This window comes from Dermacentor silvarum, chromosome 1 (assembly GCF_013339745.2).
Source record: "Dermacentor silvarum isolate Dsil-2018 chromosome 1, BIME_Dsil_1.4, whole genome shotgun sequence".
NCBI classification, from domain to species: Eukaryota; Metazoa; Arthropoda; class Arachnida; order Ixodida; family Ixodidae; genus Dermacentor; species Dermacentor silvarum.
This window is the reverse complement of record NC_051154.1, coordinates 195,769,010-195,787,730: the sequence shown is the minus strand read 5'-3', so window position 1 is coordinate 195,787,730 and position 18,721 is coordinate 195,769,010. Positions and strand designations below refer to the sequence as shown.

Sequence of the window (18,721 nt, the reverse complement as noted above, 5' to 3'; positions counted from 1 at the left end):
CGGTACACAAACACGTTGATCCACCTGATAACGCTTTGCGTAATCCCAAACGATGCTGGGCAGCCAGCTACCAGAGAAATAATTCGCATAAGATCGATTCACACCATGTGGGGGATCTGCTTCAGGTTTCACTTCTATTTTTTTTTACACTTCTTTCTTACAGTACACAAATACTTTTTTTCTTTGGAGCACCGCATGTAGCCTAATGATATGAAATTTTACATGTTTCGCGGTCTTGTCAGGCGGATAAAATTTTCAATTAATAGGGATATTCTACTAAGAAATATTGGACTAACGTCGTCGTCGTAAAGCCATCGTCAAACATGCTTCTAGTGTCGGCGAAACCATCAGCAGTTGGACCAGCCGCAAAACCGGGGCTTGTCGAGCGCCACAAATGTCGACGTGGAGCACTGAGTGCAGGCGGGTGTCTCCAACACTGATAATTCGGGCACCAGACGGTGGTCAGTCCTTCTGGCAAGGATGGTTAACCGCTCCGGTGCGTTGGTGATATACTCCCTGAAGTGCACGTGCATTCCGCGGATCAGTGGCAGACGGCCCATGCAGCATTTGACATTGCTATTTACTCTTTCCGCGGATTCTTGAGCATTCGACAGCACGCAAACAAAACGCAGGCTTTTTGCCTCCGACAGCTCTAGCCAAAACCGTTTCCATCCCAACGGTAGTCGCTCGTGCTCGATGGTAAAAGAACTGAGCTTGGTGTTCTTCTTCAGTACACTTCCGAGGCCTCCTAAATAAGGGTCAACCAGCAGGTCGAAGCCACAGAGGCGAAGCTCAGTAACGCAGCAAGGTTCGAGGAATGCGATCGAATTAAAACCCGGCACATAGTACAACGTGAGCCTGTGAAGCCCTGGCGCCATTTTCCGGATCTCGAATGGCTGGTCGCTGAAACAGGCCTCGCATGGCAAAGGACACTTGCCAGGGACGTTCCTACGGATGTCCAGTTCCTCGAGCACGGGACAGATGACGGCAAGGTGCTCCATAGAGAACATCGCGGGCTTCAGTGCACACGGTGCCAGTGACAGGGCCCTTAGGTGCGTCAGTGCCGAACGTTCGGCGATGGAAGGGAACGTAAGATTAATGGGGAAATGGAACTCGTTCAAGTTGAGCTCTGTGATCGCGCTGAAGGCTGTGAAGAAAGAGTACAGGTATTCGGCGATCGCATTAGGAACGAACATCAGCAGATGTTCCGGCGGCGTGTGTTGTACGATGGCCTTCGGAATTGAGACGAGCGTCAGAACTCGGATGTGGTTGAATGTGTACACTTCGGCAAGCCTCCTAAGCTTAGCCGCGGCAGTCTGCGTTGCGTGCACCGTCAGAACCATCCGAGAAGTTCGTGGCGCTGGGATGAGGCCCAACAGGAGCTGGTCCAAGTCAACGATGGTGCTGAAGCACAGATGTCCCTGCCAGTAGTAAGTCAAGTTTCCGCACAAGGCCAGATGGGTGAACAACCTCTCATGAACCGCAGGCATGTTCATAAACTCCCGGTATAGATGAACGCTTTCATCCGTCGTGTACGTGAACTCGAGGAGACCTGCGGGGCGTTCATTCGAGAGTCTGGCCCAATGCTGAATAGACTTGACGTGAGTACCGCTAAGTGTGTGCACGTGCAAACGCTTCATTCTGGGACACTGCTGCAGAAATGAGAACAAATGCTCATTGCTGAAGTGTTCGGCGCACGCCACTTGCACATACATACATTTTAGTGCACATGGATTTTGTCGTGCGATTCCGGTAAGATCAGGAATGCACTTCCAGATGTGACAGCAAAAGAGCGTCCACTCGAGCCGCTGCAGGGAACGAAGACAGTTGGCCACGAGAGGGAAAAAAACACACGGGTTGAAGGCGCAGCCGACACAGTATAGCTCGGTCAACTGATCGCACGCGGAGACGTTAGCCATGAGGGCACCCACATAGGTCACCGCAGAGCAGTTGGTGAGATGCAACACACGTACGTGTCTACGGCCACATTTCTCGAGTAGTCTTTGGAGGTGGCACACATCGTTGTTAGCGGCCACACGAACAGTGTGCAAGGCGCTCTCGCTACAGTTCAGCGCTGCGAAGTTCTTCCCGAGCGCTGCGACGTTGAGGCGTGACTCGGCATCCAGGAAATGTAGGACGGTGATCCAAGCTGTTCTCGGGAGGTAGCCGTAGTCACGTACCATCTGAGGACCGATTGGTTCAGTCACTGCATTCGTCGAAGTTTCAGAGGCCGAGTGTTGCCTGGAAGGTCCAGGCTGGTTGAATCCCTCCTGCATGAGTGTCGTTCGTGTACTACGCCTGACCGTTCACTTGAAGCGCCGGGCGAACAGCTGGCGTTTTGTGGAGCTCGCTGTCTTATAACCTAGTCCCAAGCTTTGCAGATACGGTGGGCGTTGTGACGAAACAAATTCCGCCAATCTGGGATAGTAGTGTACCGGCGATAAGAACGCTAATTTGTTGAAGTCCTCTCCTTTCCTTGCGAGTGACTGCGCAGGCTCAGACAAAGAACGGTGACAGGGTGCACACAGTGCTGACTTGCAACAGCAATTGATATCAAGAATCTGCGGACCTATCTGCCTATGCACCATCTCAGCTTGCGTATTCTGTTCTAAAGATGTTTTTCGAACAAGTCCATATCCGGACATTTACTTTTTAATTTCTTGGTTATGTCGATCGAAATACTACAAACATTTCCAAAAATCGGTAAGTTAAAGTTAGTTGACGCACACAATTTACAAATCTGTAACTTTGTACCAAACACAGATATCATAGTTCTGTAAACTGCATCTGTTTAACACTTCAACCGGACAAATTATTGGTCTATGAGGTCACAACTTGCGTGGAATTGTTGCTAGGCTTACGGGAGTTTCGCAGAAGTGCTTACTACTCGCAATTAAGTGATATTCTATTCCGATATGTGGAAATTCCAGACACATTTTTGCTGCCGTAGTTGCCGTGAGGTTCCGTATTAAGTCAAATGACGATAAGATCGCGCCCCGTGCACAGTATGCTGTGGGTGCGAAGGAACGCGTGCGAGGGTGAGCCGAGGAGGATGGTTGCTTGATGCACGCCGTCCTTCCGCGTGCTCACTGCTGGAGGGTCACATGATCAAGCACGTGTAAAGGGTGGGGAGGGAGGGAGGGTATTTGAGCGTTAGGTAACGTGACCAAGCTCGCTATGAGGGGGAGTGGACAGGCGCGTCTCCTTTAGAACGGCCGTGGCGGCGCTGTCCGCGCGGTTGAGTGCATATATAGACGGCCCGCACGCCCTATCTTGGAGGTATTCTGCGACGAGTGCAATGCGTTGGGATCGTGATGGCTGGTCGCTTCATGTGCGCTGTCTTCCTGCGCGCCTAGTGTTGGAGATCGTGAATCCCAAGTGTCCGATGCACTTTGTAACGAGAGGCAGCACGAAGCGTTCCCTCCCAGAGGCCGTCGCTCTTCATAACGCTACCGTTGTGACGAGTGTTCGCGGTCATCGAATGAGATATGTTGACGTTTATGTTTGCCTGTGTGCGCGTGATACCATGCTTGTTAATTTAATTAAGAAGCGAATGTTTACTGCAATTTATATGACCGACAAAACTACTAATCGTACTTCGTGTAGTTCTATAATACTTTGCTATAGCTAGGAATGCTTCGCCTTTCGGGAAAAACTGTGACTTTTTCAAAACGCTGCATTCAATTTTGTCCGCTTTTGATGTCTCATAGTTTACAAAAGAGTGATATTTTTTTTTCAGAGGTCGTATTCACAAGGCGTCCTGTTTCGCGCGCTATTTTTATCTGCGAATTTACAATAGCCAGAAGATAGGGCGATAGCGATGGTACCCATTAATGATGCGTGTTTGAGAGCAAGGGGGAATGCCAAGTGTGAACAACCGATAAGAAAAGAAAAAAGAAATGTCGTCACATGGCATTATGGTGGCGTTGTACACGTCCGGTTCTAGACAGCGAATCACCTTTCGCTGTAGCTTCACGCCTTCCTCTTCGGGACGACTGCTATACCGCTGAACTGCAAATAAAATGGCTATATTTGGCTACAAATATTTTTTGCTCTTTTTTGTGTCTGGCTACATTTGGGCTACAATTTCTCTAGCTTTGAGCTACGCCGCCTCGTCCGACCTGGCAACACTGTGGTACGCAATAACGATCCGTGTTTGAGAGCAAGGGGGAAAGCCAAGTGTGAACAACCGATAAGAAAATAAAAAAAAATGTCACATGGCATTATGCTGGCGTTGTGCACGTCTGGTTCTAGACAGCGAATCACCTTTCGCTGTAGCTTCACGCATTCCTCTTCGGGACGACTGCTATACCACTGACGTGCACGGCTTATCCCGCTCTCCGTGAGCAAACTAAGGGAACTGAAAAGGCAATGAACAGTGAATCCCACTATGTAGAGGCGCACACCATAGATCACTTAATTTATTTTGTTGGGGGGCTTGTGGACATCAAGTTTCCACAATAGTGCTTACATTTTCATTGAACTCACCGCGATGCTTAGTATCATAAAGATGATAAAAATGTATGGCATCTATGGATCTATCTATCTATTGTGGGTCAAGAGGGCTTGAAGAGGTCAAAAGAGCGCTTCCAATTAATTTTGACCACCTTGAGTTTCTTTTACAGCGAAGCTGTATATGGCTGGGCGAAACCAAAATCCGTCCGTCCCATGGGCGCAGCAATGTGGGTCGATCGTGGTGATTGTGCAGAAAGGGTCCAAGCGCAATGGCACATACCCCTGTGGACTCCGGGTGGTAGGCTCCGGGATCGGTAACGCGCCCTTGAACGACCCTTGCCACACATAAGAGAGAAAGAGACAGGCGCGCCATTGGCTGCGCCGTCAGTGACGTCGTTCTCTCCGTCGCAGCCGAGAGCGCGTGCAGCAGTTTCTCTCCGACTGCAGCATGGGTAGACCACGCATCGTACGAATTCCTGAACAGCGGGCAGCTTACGGGGATATTCTACCGTGAGAGAGATCGTGTTCGCCGTGCCGATGATGCAGTCCGGGCACAAGAATAGGCCCGGGTGGCCGAGCGCAAGCAGCACAGCAACTGCGTACCGAGGACCCGCCATGGTTGCTCAGTGGCTATGGTGTTGGGCTGCTGAGCACGAGGTCGCGGCATCGAATCCCGGCCACGGCGGCCGCATTTCGATGGGGGCGAAATGCGAAAACACCCGTGTAGTTAGATTTAGGTGCACGTTAAAGAACGCCAGGTGGTCCAAATTTCCGTAGTCCCCCACTACGGCGTGCCTCATAATAAGAACTGGTTTTGGCACGTAAAACCCCATAATTTAATTTTAATTTTACTGCGTACCGAGGATCCGGCAGCCTACCAAGCCGTCGTTTAATGAACCGTCGGGATTAACCCAGTGATAAACACCGGGGCCGCAAGTTTCAGCTTCGCTGGTTAACCATCTGTATACGGAGTGCTTGTGCGGTGCTTTTTCTTTTTATCGTGCACTCAAACCAAAAAGCGTTTTCATTATCGCAATGTGGCCACAGGGACCCGAAAAAAGCTATTGCATGACATCGCCCTCAACAGCGTAACAACACACTTGCTGAGTCATTGCAAAAAAGTTCAATTTTATTTTTCATCGTTCATACGAAATGCAAGATAACTCGCTTGTACTGCTTTTACGTATTTGAAATACTCTGCTGAAAATGCTGTATTTTAGATTTCTGTTCTTTTTTTTTTCCTTCGAGTGGGGCTAGCTGGTATGACATCGTTCTGTTTACGGTGCTATACTGTTTTGCACAAAATAAAGGAAACACTGAATAATGATGGTAGAAATCATTGTAATGAGCATGACTCAGCAAAATTGACAATGACTCAGCGAAAAAAGATTAACACTCAAAAACCACTGGGATGGGTTCTGACGTGGGTGCTAAATGAAGGAAACACTAAAGCATGATGGTAGAAGTCATAGTCATGAGCATGACTCAGCAAAAATGCCAATGAATGAGCGAAAAGGTATAGCATTCAAAAACCACTGAAATGGGTACGGACGTGGGTACCAAGGGAAGGAAACACTAAAGGAGGCTGGTAGACGTCATAGTCATGAGTATGACTCAGCAAACATGACAATGACAATGACTGAGCGAAAAAGATTAACACTCAAAAACCAATGGAATTGGTTCGGACGTGGGATCTAAGTGAAGGAAACACTAAAGGATGATGGTAGAAGTCATAGTGACGAGAATGACTCAGCAAAAGTGACAATGACTATGCGAAAGAAATATTAAAGCTCAAAAACCACTGGAATGGGTTTGGATGGGGTACTAGGTGAAGGAAAAGGCTAAGGTTGGTGGTCGAAGTTGTAGTCATGACCATGACTGAGCAAAAATGACTGGCTCAGCAAAAAAAAAATTAACACTCAAAAACCACTGAAATGGGTTCGGACGTCGGTACTAAGTGAAGGAAACACTAAAGGATGGTGGTAGAAGTCATAGTCACGAGAATGACTAATGTTTTCGCTTTAAGGTCTCAGAGGTGTAGCTAAAGGGTCTCCTGAGGACTCATGACATGAGTGTGATGACATGCGTGTCATGTAGGTCATGAAAGAGCCGCCTACTTCTTGGTGCTCTCATGGTCGTTTCGTTAACTTGGTAGGCTCCGCGCACACTGCTTCGCATAACATCGATTCCCACAGGGCGTGGGATATGCCGGCTTTTTTCTGGTTTGTTTATATACCACCACCACGGGAGAGTTTCGGAAGGAAAGGAAACTAGATACGCAAGCGCTTGGAACACCAACAAAGAGAGGGCGGTGCGAAAGTAGACATGGCCGACGTGGGTCGCACAGCGGCAAATCTTTGAGAAACCTTTATTATGTATACATGGGAGCCAGCTGATATTGAAAATGGTGCCTATTGATAACTAATCTACTCATAATGCATATCCGAGGGACACACGCGAGCCTGCTGTGACACCTTCGCTGTAAAAATCATGAGCCATTCCACTCTGAAAGACGCCCGCGAATAGACGCAAAGTGCCTCGAGCGGCCAGTCGCACGGCAATTTTGTGTGTATTCGCAGGCTGCTTTCACACTGGAGCAAACAGTTTTATGTACCACGTATCCAGCAACTGAAAGCTGTATCGGGAGTTTTTCATGTTGCTCTACAATTTTATCAGTGACATTTTTCATTTAATTATAATATTTGAGAAGTTGATTACTTAAGACTAATTGCGAAATTAGGTGGAATGCTAAAAATAATTTGAGTATCTTCAAGCGCTGGCAAAGATTACCTTGGCTCTGCCCAGCTACGTGGCATTCGCACGAAGCGAAGCGCCGTTGTGTCCGTTGAGTTTTAGAGCGTAGCTCTTCGGCGCCTGTTCCTGCGGCGAGCGTCGGCGTCCCTCGTAACCAAGCGAACGAGCACAGCGAAGGATGAAAGACGCCGATAGCGAATAGAGCGCGAGGAGGGCGCAGCGGAACCATGAGGAGGAAAGCGGAGGAGGAGGGTATGGGGAAAGCATGAGAAGAAAATAGTAGTGCTGCGCAAGACGGGCTCTACGGCGACGATGGCTACAAGATGGCGCCAAAGTCGCACACATCGTATACCTGATTAAATCAAGCAGGCTAGGTGACTATTTTTCGCCACCCTGTTTCAAAGGGGATGCCAATAAATCATCATCATCATCATCATCATCATCATCATCATCGTCTGTTCACCGATGACGCCACCGATGCCATATATGTAAACAAAATGCTGCATGAGCGGAGGTCTGTCTGAGGCGGCTTCTGTGAATCCCATCCACGCGTGTCCCACGCGCTGCCTCTCGCTATCTCCCGATTAGCGAGACAGTCGCGCCACAATTCTCTCCGTTTGCAACGTGCCGCACGAAACAGATTATCCGCGCCAGACCATATATTGCGAAATGAAAACACGTATAGAGCGGCACTCAAATTTCGCATTAGAGAGTATCGTAATCGTCGGTGAATTGTTTTCATGCGCACAACTTTGGAAGTGTAGAGAACTTCCTCGCTTGTTTCCACGAGGTAGTACCACTGTATCAGGCCCTTTGAATGCGCATCACTCGTCTCGCCTGTGAAACGAAGCGAATGCCTGCTCATGCTGAGAACTGACGTCCGGGAATCATTCTAGCCACCCTACTGATGGTAAGCGCATGTTTTGAAATTTTTAACTAAATAACTACTGCGTTATTCGTGATCGTATTTATCTGTTTTGTTTCTGATATAGTCAAGGCTCTAAATATAGTGAAAAGTGTTTCCTCCGATACATGCATTACCCGCAACGCGTGATAATGTGCGCGTCCTAAATAAAGGACACCAGGGCTTAGCGGTTGTGAATACTCGGCGTGCGTTCTATGCGGTGGAATGGCGTTCTTGTGAGTAACAGCGGCCGTTGTCTTGTTCTTTTTAGGGGCGAAGCTCCTTAGGGTGTGGGTCTGTCCCTCCTCTGTAGTATGTAGTAGTAGTAGGAGGAGTCGTCGTAGTAGGTAGCCACGTCTATTTTTATGAAAAAAAAAATTCAGAAAGTTGTGTCCGTAGCGCGGAATCGAACCAGGCACCCCTCGCTTCCGAACGCGCGGCGCTAACCACTAGGCCACGAAGCGCACATGGACACACGCACCACGATGACAATAAATACCCAACATCAACGAAAGACTGCGCGTTTCTAACGCGTTTGTGCTAGCGCGTTACGGCCCGTGTAAGAAGCTGGTGTAAGACGCTGTGGCCTCTCCGCCTTACCCCCGTATTCATAAACGCTCCTCGACTTGAACTTGACTTGCCACCGCCTTGGGCAGCGCGTTCGAAACGCGTTGAAGGCGGTGGCAAGTCAAGTTCAAGTCGAGGACCGTTTATGAATACGGGGGTTATACTCTCTCAGCAGTCATGCGATAGGCGTCGGCAAACGCGGTGCACGTTCCGGCATGTGTAAACGGCTGCGTAAGACGCTGTGTCCTCTCCCCCTTACTAGAGAGTACTGCACGTTTCTAACGCGTTTGTGCTAGCGTCCCCTTAAGCGGGAGATGGTGCAATTATAATGAAGGGCGCTGTTATAAAATAGGAATGACATCACATATGGCGCGTGTCATTGGTGGAAGTCAATCGTTCGATTTAGTGCGGCGAGACTGGGCGAATTACACGGAAGATTCACGGTTTACCGATGATTCCCACCGGAGCTTCGCCCACTCATCATCATTCACCCCGTGGATATGCGGTGTTTTTTTTTATGATTGCAGAGGTGACTTTCGCACCTGGGTTATTTTACTCGTCGGCAGGGAGACCCCGTTCAAGACATGTGCGTCTTGAAGATCCCGATATTATGTTCGCGGCATTGGGGAACGGCGACCTGTCAGAGGTGGAGGACGACGACGATGAGGTTGCCGAAGAGCCTTCTGTCGCAGACATGGGTGACACTCCAGACAATCAATCCGCAACCTCTACCGATGAAGAATGTGATGAAGTTTCCGCGGAGAAAATGTCGTGGAGAAGGAGGGCGTCATCAAAACCGGGGTCTGAGTTTCACACCGCTGGGGATGAAAATGGGAATGACCTCGATTCGCTTCCCACGCTCTATGACTATTTTTCTCGGTACGTCTCAAAAAAGTGTGTTTGTTGAGCTTGCCGACAAGACGAACATGTATTAGGTTTTTCAACAGGGGAAATCAGTTCAAACAAATGAAGAGGAAATAAGGAAACTCATTTCTTTGCATTTGGCTATGGGTGTCGTGCGGTATTGGAAGCCGTCGCTGAAAACGGCGCTTTTGACAAGTGTCAAGATGTCACGAAACCGCTTCGAAAAGCTGCGAAACAGCCTGCACTTAGTTGACGTGAATTGACCCCACGACAGCAACGACTATTTGTGGAAAGTGGGACCACTTTTGAACTCATTTCTCCAGAGGTGTCAAGCGCTCCAGTGTGGAGGAGCACCTCTCTTTAGATGAGCAAATTATAGCATTCAAGGGAAAGCTTAACATCAAGCAGTTTGTCAAAGGAAAACCAAACACCTGGGGTGTGAAGGTGTTTATGCTGTGCGGTGCCTTTCGAATTATACATGATTTTCTTGTTTACCAAGGCTTTACAACTGAGCTGAACCCAGAAAACAAGAAAGGATTTGGAGTCACCGGAGCCTTCGTCCTTCACGTCGCCAGAAGTATACCCGAAGGCATTGGGCACAAACTCTTCTTTGATAATTATTTTACCTCCTTTGCCAGTATTTCGTGTGCTTCTTGAAAGGAAGATATATGCGGCTGGAACAGTCAGTTCAAACCAGACGGAGCAACTGAAACAGGAGGGAAGAGGTTCATCCAACAGCATGGTTAGCGGTGATGGAAAAATAATCATCACAAGATGGATGGACAACCGGGCGGTAACAATGGCATCGAACGTCCTCGGCAAAGATGATGAAGACGAAGTGTCAAGATGGAGCAACGTGGATGGCGCCTTCATAAATGTGAAGCGTCTCGCGGTTGTCCGGGATTACAACCGGAGCATGGGGTGTCAGCCAAAACCGATTTTATGATAATTCTGTACCGAACGTCTATTCGATCAAGGAAATGGCCCTTGAAAGTAGTAACTCATTTCATGAATCTTGCTGTGACAAATTCATGCCTGGAATACAGGTGTCAAGCTGACATTCAAGGAGTAAATGGATTCGCTGGAATTCACTTTGAGCATAGTTGAATGTCTCGCAAAAGCTGCAACTGCCGACCAGCCGCGTAAACGCGGCCGGCCATCTTCCTCTGCCCTGCAGCCTCTGAAAAGGCAAAACTGCACCGCCCAGCGACTAGCGTCTGTCGTCCGGTGCGACCAAATCGGTCATTGGCCTCTTGTAACAGCCGAGCAACAGGGATGAAAACTTGAAGGATGTAAAGGAAAGTCGAAAAACAAGTTTGAGAAGTGCATGTGCACCTTTGCATAACCAGCACGAAAAACTGTTTCAAAGCTTTTCACTTAGTCCAAGCTCTGTATGCGATTGTTTTGTACTTTTTTATGTACAGTGTTAGTTTTGCACCCTTCAGATGTGTACAGAAGCAAAAAAAAATTATAATCCGAAATTTCAGTTTTACTTCTTTCTACAACCTTTCGGCCCTGGTGTCCTATATATAGGGCACGACGCCATCTTTTAAATCGATGGTGTCGTGATGGTATATTTGATGTTATTTTGTTCCTTATATTTGATGTTATTTTGTTCGTTGGGTTGTAGTTAATATGAGCCGAAAGAACAGTTGTAGTTAATATGAGCCACGCAGTTTCCCATATCTCAGATATGGGAAACTGCGTGTTTGGGCTCTACTGCTTCAAGAAACTAATGGCTTGCCACCCATTTCAGGATTTGTAGCGTACTCAACGCCTTTATTGCTGGACCGTAGGATTGCTACGCCCGATGTCCCTCCAGGAAAGGCTGCAGCTAATGTATACGATCCACCCTTTATCAGACCCGCGTTGATATTTTACGGTGGCGCACTTTATGGCAAGAAGTCGTGGCCGTATTGGTTCGTCTCCAACGCACGGACGTTATCATCGTTTCGTTCTATGTGCGCCCCTACAGTGGTCGTGCGGCTCGGTTGAGTCTCGGCTGGTTTCCGCACCTACGACAGAAACATCCGGGTTGCCCCATTATGGTAGCAGGGGATTTTAACGCGCCCCACACCACATGGGGTTACGCCATTTCCAGTGCTGGACACATTTATGGACGCCCAATTCACGCTGCTTAATAATGTGGCAGTGCCTACACGTCGGCGTGACAACCCTCACACGCCGCCACACTCACCGGACCTATATTGGTGGCTAGGAAGGACGACCGTCTTGTGGTCATGTGAACCCGACTGCTGGGGGTGTGACCACCATCCGATTAACCTTGAGTTATCTTCGGGCGGAACAGGCCGCCTTCGCCGGCTGTGTCGAGTGGTGGACGGGGATCGATATAGGCCGGTATCAGAAAGCACAGTATCCAGCTCCATGCAGGACTCGTCCCATTGTCTTAGTGCGGCACTCGTTGAAGCAACCCGTACGTCGTGGGTTGATGAATCGCGAACCGCTCCAGATTTGCAACTTCTGCGTCTCTGGGCGTCGCGCCGCCAAGCAGAACTTGCATCAGAACGTGACCCTTCATCAAATACCCTCCGGTTGGAGGCCTAACGCCTTACTGCAGTAGCTCGGTGAAATGAACACCGCTTAGAACGTTGCCGCTGGATAGACTGGTGCTCTTCCCTTGGTACTTTGTCGCCCAATGCCTCTATTTGGCGCACCTTCCGTGTAATGGAACGCGGTCAGCGTACTCCAGAACCTGCAGCCTGCGCGCTATTAGCATCTGGCCAGACACCAGCAGTATTCGCTGAAACCGTCGCACACGCCTTTTTTCCTGCTTTGGACACAGCACCGCCTCCTTTCGTTGTTCAAAACAGCCTTCCAACGGACGCAGGCACGCCACCTACGCTCGCCGACATCGAGGGTATACAAGCTGCCTTCACTATGGCGGAATATTTAGCAGCAATAGACCTGTCGAAGCAAGGCGAGGCATCAGGACCGGATGACATACCGTATGAACTTTATGAAAACACGGAAGGAAAGGTTCTCGATGTGCTGTTAGGTGCCATAAACGAAGCTTGGGCGACAGGAGCCATTCCTGATTCTTGGGGTCATGCAGAAATGGTCCCTATTCCCAAACCCGGAAAGCCCTCGGACAATATCGCTTATATTCGCCCAATAGCGCTAACCTCAGCGTTAGGCAAGCTGATGGAGTGTATGCTCGCGGCACGTATTACATGGTGGCTCGAGCGATACTCCTGATATCATCCTGGCCAAATCGGGTTCCGTCCTCATCTGGGCACTGAGGATGGCCTCGAGTACCTTTCTTCTATGGTTCTCATCGGAGGCCGCTCCCGAAGAATTCGCACTATTCTGGCAATGGACATCCGCAAAGCGTATGACCCTGTCAGTCACGAAGCAATTGTTCGAATTCTCCATTGGCTTCAGTTCCCTAGCCGTGTCTGCTCATTCGTCCAAGCCTTCTGTATAGAATGATATCGGCATGTACTACACGTGCCGGTAAATACAAGTTATATTTGTGTTGCCCTCTCCCGATCCAGGCATGTATATAAAGCCTTGCACAATAAATATGACATGATTCTTCCCATTACACTCGGACTGTCAGGATGGCCCAACGGCGCCAAACCATACATGGTGTCACAAGTTAACCGAAGCTAGCACCTAAGCAAGTACAGTATGGATTTTTTGAAACCACCGCCCCCACTACGTACTAATGGGGATATCAGCAAGAACTGGCAGCTATTCAAGCAGCGCTTCGAGTTGTTCTTGACGGCGTCGGAGCCCAGTGCGAAACCTCGAACGGATGCACCAAAGACAGCGCTCCTCCTAAGCGTCGCAGGTGAGGAAGCTATAGAGATCTTTAATATGTTCGACTTCTTCTTTCTGCGGTTTTTACGTGCCAAAACCAGTTCTGATTATGAGGCACGCCGTAGTGGACTACCAACAAAATGAGGATAGCAGTGACTACAAAGCAGTCGTGCATCAGTTCGATGCATATTTCGCAGGAAAACTGAGACTTCCACCCAAATGTAGCAATTTGCTACAATGGAAACCCAACCGGGTTCCTTTAATTTTTCCCTTTAATTACTTATCTCCACCTAGCGGATTTCCGCTGAACTATTACATCAAATATTTCGCAGGACAGACTAACAAAGTGCACGAACGCTATGTATTTCGTTCAAGGATTCAGACGCCAGGAGAACCCTTTGAACATTTCTAAGGGATCTGAAGACTCAGGCAGGAGCGTGCAACTTTGGCAGCCTTAAGGAGTCAATGATCAGCGACCAGATCGTGTACGGGACCATAGACAGCAAATTCGAGAAAAACTGTTAAGGGATAACAACTTGACCAGGCAGAGCTGGCATGCAAAGCCGCGGAAGCAGCAGCAGCGCATCAAGAAATATGGGCAAGCGAACATAAGCAAGTTGATCCGGTAGGCGTGGCTCCCAATCGCAAAAGTTTTCCACCAAAAGAAGAACCCGCCTTTTCCAAATTCTCAAGTGTGGGCGCAGGCATGCACCACGAAGATGTCCAGCCTTGGGCCTTGGGGCAGATGTGCGGGAAGTGCCATAGGCCCAACCATTTCGTCATATGCTGCAAAGCCTCCACGGAAGTTCACGAGCAGCCTCCGAAGACAAGTGCGACATTCTGGACGTGGTAAATCTAGGAAATAGTCGATGCGACTGAACAGTGCGAGTTCAAGTTAATAACGTGCCAGTATACCTAAAAGTCGACACTGGAGCACAAGCAAGCACTGGAGCACAAGCCTTTGGGCTGCTACCTTAAGATGCGCCTTAAACCGCCGCTGAATCCAAGAAGCGCGGTGTTGCGTTCGTATGGAGGAAGTGCAATTCATCACATCGGGGTCATACGCACCGAAGTCACACTGAATGACTCGACCTCAGTACTGGATTTTTTCATCGTCCGGAAGGGGCGTCAAGCGATTCTCGGACTTCAAGCATGCCAACTCATGGGACTTGTGCCGCATGTACGCAGCGTATCCAAGAGCAGCCCTGAAGGCATCGTCAATGAATTTCGGCATCTGTTTACCGGTACCGGGTGCGTGCAACGAGTATCCAAGATGGCGTTGCGTGATGGGATCGTTCCCGTCATCCAGGCCGCAAGGCGTGTTCCAGTGGCCTTACAGGAACCCCTCAAGCTGGAACTGGACCACATGCACCGTGCAGGCATTATCACGAAAGTGACTGAGCCAACAGACTGGGTGAGTCCTGTCGTTATTGTTCGAAAGAAGAACGGGAAAATCCGAGTGTGAATCGATCCTCGAAACATAAATGAGTGCCTAAAACGAGAGCATTACACAATGCCTCGCATAGAAGATATAGGCGCAGATCTCGCCGGCGCAACAGTGTTCTCGCGCCTGGATGCAAACTCTGGATTTCACCAGATCCCTCTAGATGAAGAAACCTCCAGAATTTGTACCTTCGCAACACCATTCGGCCGCTACTGGTTTATTTTACCCTTTGGTATAGCATCTGCTTCAAAGGTTTTCCAGTGAACGTTGAATGAAATTTTTGAAATTTCCGGAGTCAGAGTGTACGTTGATGATGTGCTTATGTGGGGTGCATCCATAGAAGAGGATAATGAACACCTAAGGTCGGTGCTGCGAGCAGCTGAATGTGCCGGTCTAACATTCAACCAAGAAATGTGCACTATCGCTGTCGAAAAGTTGTTACCCTTGTTCCTGGCACCTCTTTGGGTCCCAGGTGTTACAAGGGTAGTTCAAGGGCACGTTACAGGTCCCGGAGCCCACCACCAGGAGTCCACAGATCTACATATGTGCCATTGAGGTCGGAGCCTCTCTGCACTACCACCACGATCGGATCACATTTTTGCACACACACACACGAAAAATGCACGAAAGCCTAGCCATAAACAGCTTCGTTGTAAAAATGCGTTCTAGAAGTGGCAAAATGGCGGCCTCCGCGTGAGGCGCGTGCGTTGGGCAGCCGCACACCAGCGCTGCTGTGGCGAATCCGTGGTAATTAGTATGGGAAGGCTGGAAATGCAATAAAGTGGCAGCTCGCCGAGGACTGAAACAAGGATTCCCTGTCTCCATGATTGTTCACGCTTTATGTTAAGGGTATAGAAAGACGACTGGAAAACATTGAATTAGGTTTTGATTTTTCTTAGATCCGTAATGGGCAAATTAAACAACAGAAGGTCCCTGGGCTGATGTATGCGGACGACATAGTACTACTAGCGTACAGTGCAAGATATTTACAGGAACTTGCAAATATGTGTGGAAATGCAGCGACAAATCTAGGCCTTATAGGGCCCCTAAACCACCCAGAGGTCGAAATTTAGTTGTGGTGTTCCAGCTGTGCACGAGTCTACAATGAACACGTAACCGCGAGAATTTTTCAAAATGATGTCGTAATAGCGGAGTTACACGCGTTTGATGATCGAAAAACGGCCCTCGCTCGTTTCGCTCTTTGCTTCGCTACTCTCCTCGTCGGCTGGTCTCTCCTACTCGCCGAGTGCTGCTCCAAATGTCACGTGACCTACGTCATCGCCAACGCGCTTCTCAAAACACCTCCCACTTCCGGTTAAGGCACGTCCACGCTAGCGGTAAAAATACCGACGGTGAACCGGCCTCTCGTGCCCTAGAATGTCTGCCGCGCGAGAGGTGTCCAAAGTAGACGGTATAGTTCGGCCGGCGCACCGCCCGCAGCACGATCAACGGGCCAATCGACAACTGCGAAGCTGCGCGCCACCGCCACCGGCGACGATAACATCGGCTGCAGATTCTGTTCCAAGCAAAATAATTTTCCCTAGATAAAGTCATGCGTAAATGGTGCATTTTATGAAGAACGATATCCACTGTCAAACGTTAAACATGAACTCGAGAGCTCCGATACTTGTCGAGCTCAGCTGCCCTACACGGCTACCGACGGGAGACGACCGACTCGGCTGTGGTTGCATCGCAGCCGACGGCGCCGCTAATATAAGCGTGTGTTCTTCTTGGTGTACAATTATTGCGAAGAGCGATAACAATGGTAAGAAAATATTGCGGCTTGTGAGCGTCGGTAATTCATACCGAAGCGGCGTCCGTTTTAGCTTCGAAGTGAGCCGGAAAAGGCCTAGCGACGATATCAGCACCGTCGAGCGATCGGCGGCGGTGGCGGTGCGGCTACACCACAAATGGGTCCCGGCCTCATCCTCTCTACGGCAAGGAAATCTCGCCGTTCGCGAGGAAAACCGCCGTCGAACGGCGGCCCGCGAATGGCACACGGCATGCGGCGAGTTACCGTGCCGGTAACGGGAACGTGGACTCAGTGGCGCACCGACGGGGGAGGGGGGGGGGAAGGGAGAGGAGAGGGTTGTAACCCCCCCCCCCCCCTTTTGTTTAACCCGTTTTCTTTCCTTGCGCCTTGGCGAACTGCAACTAAGATGTAAGACACGCAATCGTCTCCACACTCGCAAAAAGCGCATTTTTTGACAGCTGCCCGTGAAGAAATTGAAATTAGTGCCGTTTAGATTGTATTCGCAACCTGAGGCAAACTGTCAACTCCCCCCCCCCCCCCCCCCCCCCCCCCCCCCCCTCCCACTCCGCCTGGCAGAGATCCCGGGAGCGCAACTGCGTGGACCGAGCGCTTCTCGGCTACCCGCTGTTGCTGCGGTGCCGGCCCGTGTTCATGCGAAGCGTGCCGCTATAGACCCTGTGTTGCGCGCTCGTCTAGAAAGGCCAACACTGTCGCACTCTGTTCGCGCAGCTAATCAGACCGCTAAGCACGACTGTGTAGGATGGAACGCGAGCGATTTGGCACTTGCGTTGGGGGCTGTAATTACCTATTCGCAAGGGCGCACAAGCGAGCAACACGACAAGGAAGAGCAGGGAGCGCGCGTACCTGACAAACCGGAAGTCGTAGGTTCTTGTTCGACCAATGGGCATCGTCCCCGACGCTGACATCCCCAGAATCACCCTGCTGACGTCGTGACGTCCGCTGGGGATACCGGAAAGGCCGGGAGAGGAGGACGGCATTGTTTTTTTTTATTTTGTGGCGCGCCCGCGGCGCGTAGCGCTGCAGCGTTTGGCATCGTTGATCGTGACGGCATTCTGAACTCGATGCGCATGTTTACTTTAAATGTTCAAAAATATCTGAGGTGGTTTAGGGGCCCTTTAAGTTTACTGCAGGGAAATCGGGACTTATTATCTTTAATGAAGAGAGGAGCAATGACATGGTATTAATTTAACAGCAAGTTCATATCCATAGTCAACTAACACAAATACCTATAGTCTATACATAAACGGAGACCTACTTGAGCATTCACCAATATGTTCTCAGAAATGAATTATGTGGACAATCCAGCCGCATTTCTGTCATCGTCGTCGCCGTAATGTTCCGTAAAAGTCTAGGGGCGATAAGATCGTCGCCGCGCGCCGTATGCTGTGTGTGCGAGAGAAAGCGTGCGAGGGTTGAGCCGACGATTGTGGCTCAACAAGGTGTATATATATATATATATATATATATATATATATATATATATATACCTTTAGAAACCGCTGCGCTTGACGAAACTTCGTGTTACCTCGAAGAATTGTTCACTGAAGTGCAGGCCTTAGATGAGTATTTACAAGACCTCATAGTAGGAAACAGTTCAATTTCACAGCCCGAGTCCCGCTCGCACCAGCAACAGACTGGCCTCGATCGTCTCGTATTAGCACCTGATAACCTTTGCCAACTGAATACCTCACGTTTGCCTTATTGTAGAAGGAGTATTAACTCTCTGTGTAAAACTGGCGCCCTGGTAGAGAACGGGTCAGAGCTATGCGGTAGCTCCCCACTTTTTTCTTTTATCAAGACTTATCGCCACGCAACGTTCATGAAGGCGCAACCCTCCATTAGAACGAGAGCAAACAATTTCCCGAGTCAGTCAGTTACGCCAGATGCGCAAGGCAGCCGTAAAGAACCATGTGCGATCGCGCGAGTATAATAATAGTTCACCGCAAGTGAACGTATCATGACGATGCAATTCGCAATGCGTTCTTGCTCATGGCGCTTACAGCGACAGCGAACCTCTATTAAAGTGTTCTCCGAAGATTCGAACAGTATGGGAAGGCTGGAAATGCAATAAAGTGGCAGCTCGCCGAGGACTGAAACAAGGATTCCCTGTCTCCATGATTGTTCACGCTTTATGTTAAGGGTATAGAAAGACAACTGGAAAACATTGAATTAGGTT

At 49.4% G+C, this 18,721-nt stretch overlaps 1 protein-coding gene and 1 long non-coding RNA gene across 3 annotated transcripts in view; one reads left to right on the top strand and one right to left on the bottom strand.

The window, feature by feature from the left end:
* Positions 1–18,721, bottom strand: part of LOC125941527 (uncharacterized) — a 96,799-nt gene that overhangs the window by 29,402 nt on the left and 48,676 nt on the right. Inside the window, exon 1 of one of the 2 annotated variants that reach the window (XM_049658994.1) lies at positions 1,471–1,843. The exons of the other annotated variant lie outside the window; for it this stretch is intronic. Coding sequence (XP_049514951.1) covers positions 1,471–1,715 — 245 coding nt within the window. The 5' untranslated portion in view covers positions 1,716–1,843. Of the gene's footprint in view, positions 1–1,470; positions 1,844–18,721 lie in introns of those variants that run through there. 2 annotated transcript variants of the gene reach the window in all.
* LOC125941530 (uncharacterized) overlaps positions 1–18,721 on the top strand; it is a 96,028-nt gene that overhangs the window by 28,869 nt on the left and 48,438 nt on the right. The window contains exon 2 of the long non-coding RNA XR_007464419.1: positions 993–1,089. This is a non-coding gene — a long non-coding RNA (uncharacterized LOC125941530). The remainder of the gene's footprint in view (positions 1–992; positions 1,090–18,721) is intronic.